This window comes from Botryllus schlosseri, chromosome 3 (assembly GCF_051294905.1).
Source record: "Botryllus schlosseri isolate E-star chromosome 3, Bs_hap1, whole genome shotgun sequence".
NCBI lineage: Eukaryota > Metazoa > Chordata > Ascidiacea > Stolidobranchia > Styelidae > Botryllus > Botryllus schlosseri.
The window spans coordinates 7,104,867-7,107,670 of NC_137238.1; the positions used below are offsets into that span (position 1 = coordinate 7,104,867).

A 2,804-nucleotide genomic window follows, 5' to 3' on the forward strand; every position below is an offset into this window, starting at 1 on the left:
AGGGATGTCCGCCTGATGCTTCTTGGCCTCAGCATGAAATAAGGGTGATATACGAAACAGGCGAGTATGGGATATCATAGTTAACAAAATATGTATCACAAGTAATTTTTTTTTATACATTCAGATCAATGGGAGTGTGCCGTGGGCAAAGCAAAGAAGGCATGCGACACCAGTAACTTGGACAGCTCGTCAACAGATACAGTGAGAAAACGACGTATTCGAAAATCCACCAGATACGATTCCGATTCAAGCTCAGATTCAAGCTCTGGTCATGTACGAAAGCGTGCATGTCCCAATGAAGAGGATTTTGCCAAAGGTTCAGCAAAACATCTGCATGTGAAGTCATGAATACTGACGCATCACCAAATCCAGGTTAGAAATTGATTCCTCTGAGCTTAAATATATAGAGCAGAATGATGTTATGACTGTTATCCATCTGTTCAGATACTTTCTCGCATCAAGTAACCCTTCCTACAGCAAGTCACCCAAGTTCAGTCTTGGAATGGCCTACTGGAAATAGTGAGTATAGTATATTTAATCGATTAGTGCAAAATTTCTCAAACTGAGGGCCACTAAGACATGTGACAGAATATGTCACAGTTCTCTCTGGAGTATTAGGAATGTAAATAGCCAAAAAATGTTATGAGCCGCTTGATTAGCAAGATTGTTTAAAGTATAGTTTTGTAATCTGATGTAATATATTCATTTGTGCAGATACCCCATTGAGCTCTACTTTGATTGAAGACGTAGACACCAGTTCGTCAAATATGGACGTCGGCTCCATCGTAACTCGACTGGATTCCATCACCGCTCGACTGAAGAGGAACGAAAAACTACTCACACAGATACTGCAGTCTGCCAACCGGTCCCAAGTATCTAATGACGACCACAGAACAAGCGTAACGCTTATTGAAGACATCATCCCAACACCATTTGAGGATGCTGTAAAACTAGAATGCTTCGTCGCGGATGAGCTGGATACCATCGCAAAACAGAGGGGAATGGTAAATGAATAGGATGTAATTCAGACTTTTCTTATATGATGTAAGTATAATATCGCATCTTGTGATCGCTTGATATTCATCGTATCCTTGTGCGTCCCAGTAATAATTTCACATTTCATTGTCATAAAAAAAATACCCTTGGTATTATGATGCAGATGAACCTTGTCGCATAGATTTTTTATGGCACCTTCATGAGGATGTGTCAACTTTTAATAATTTTTCAGGTATCAGCCATGAATCCACTCGGGGGGTCTACTCTGAATGAGTCTGTAAAAAAAATACTTCACAGAGTTGCAACCGACAACGTTTGGTGCAAATTCAGTCTGAAGGGCAGAAGTGGGAAGAAGAAAACTCTGTGCACACTGAGTTTGTACAAGGTCGTATATCGTAAGTTGAACATGTTTGTAATCTATAAATTGTTTAATCATAATGTCCTATATGGTGTAGACACAAGCATAAGCAAATCTCACGGCTCAGTGAAATTGGTCTACGTCACTTCCCAAGCAAGTGCGCGAGAGTGAGTGAGTGAGAGTGTTAACGCTCAATCGGTTGCGCAACAATAGCCAATAAGTTTGCTCTGCTTCTCACCTGCTCCCAGACGGCATGACATGGTTGTGTCACAATACTAAACTGTGCTACAATGCACCATTCGAGGCTGATTTTGAGATTCCGGGACCACGAGCACAATAAAATTTATATTTTTGCCAGCAGTGCAGTGGTAGATTTCAATTAATACCCTTTCATCAAATTTATTGCTGCACAAGCCAGTCAAAAATGGCCGTCAAATTGCCTTTGACCAAATGGAAAGTGTGACGTAGACCAATTTCACTGAGCCGTTAGATTTGCTTGTGCCGTGAATACAAATTAAAATCTCGCCAGGGCAATAAAATCTTTTCAAATAGCTGTCAATGCCTATTGTTCCGAAAAGTAGGAGCGCCGCAACACAATGGGCAATTGCGTTGACCGATTGTTCTGAACAATGCTAATTTTCATACTTTGATGACTAATAATGGTTGGTTTTGTTGCCCTTGCCATATTTTAATTTGTATTTATGAATCAATGTGACACTGGCTTTTTCGACTAAGCCCATACATTTTAAATTTGGACGCTGCGATCACCAGCAATAGGACTATCAATAATTGTGTTGCTTTTAGCCGGCTCAGCAGTACGGCTATCAGCATATGAGTCGCGTGTTGTGCATCCATCCGCAGGTTTTATAGCTACACAGGCTTCTGGTGCTACTTAGGAAATAGTCATTGAGTGCGAGTAGATCACTACGACTCGATTTGTGATCTCATATTTGTATGCTACTGATATGCTGAATATTCTGTGTTGGTGGTGTCCATTGTTGTTTAATCGTCATACATTTTGTGCCTTTGCATATAATGTAGTTGTCAGTATTTGAAATGTGTATTGCACAGGTTTCCGGAATTGCTGGTATTTTGACTGATTATGTCATGTTCGCTTTTAATGATTTTATGAAATATTTCAGGACGGGAATACAGAACAAGTGCATATCTTGTCACAGCCTTACCCTGACATTGATGACGATGCTAGCTAAAGGCGTACCAACTCGTCGCAAGTTCTACTGTGTGAAGACATTTTGAGTTAAAGAATCAATCAAGTTGAAGTGATACATTAAAGCAGTGGTGAACTGAAATAGCAAGCAGTCAAACAAGTGGCTTTAAATCAAGTTCGCATCAATTAATTAGTCTCTGAGAAGATGACTACAAAGAATGCACAGTGCAACAATTACAGAATACCATAAAAATCGACAGGGGCTTCTTGGAGGTACAGAAC

The 2,804-nt window shown here is 40.1% G+C and overlaps 1 protein-coding gene across 1 annotated transcript; it reads left to right on the forward strand.

Moving 5' to 3' along the window:
- The first annotated feature begins 674 nt into the window (after positions 1-674).
- LOC145435594 (uncharacterized) lies at positions 675-2,565 on the forward strand. The gene is made up of 3 exons (XM_080312879.1): positions 675-1,004; positions 1,229-1,381; positions 2,497-2,565. The coding sequence occupies exons 1-3, from the start codon at positions 768-770 to the stop codon at positions 2,563-2,565; spliced, it is 459 nt and encodes a 152-aa protein (XP_080169005.1). The 5' UTR covers positions 675-767.
- Positions 2,566-2,804: the final 239 nt, after the last annotated feature.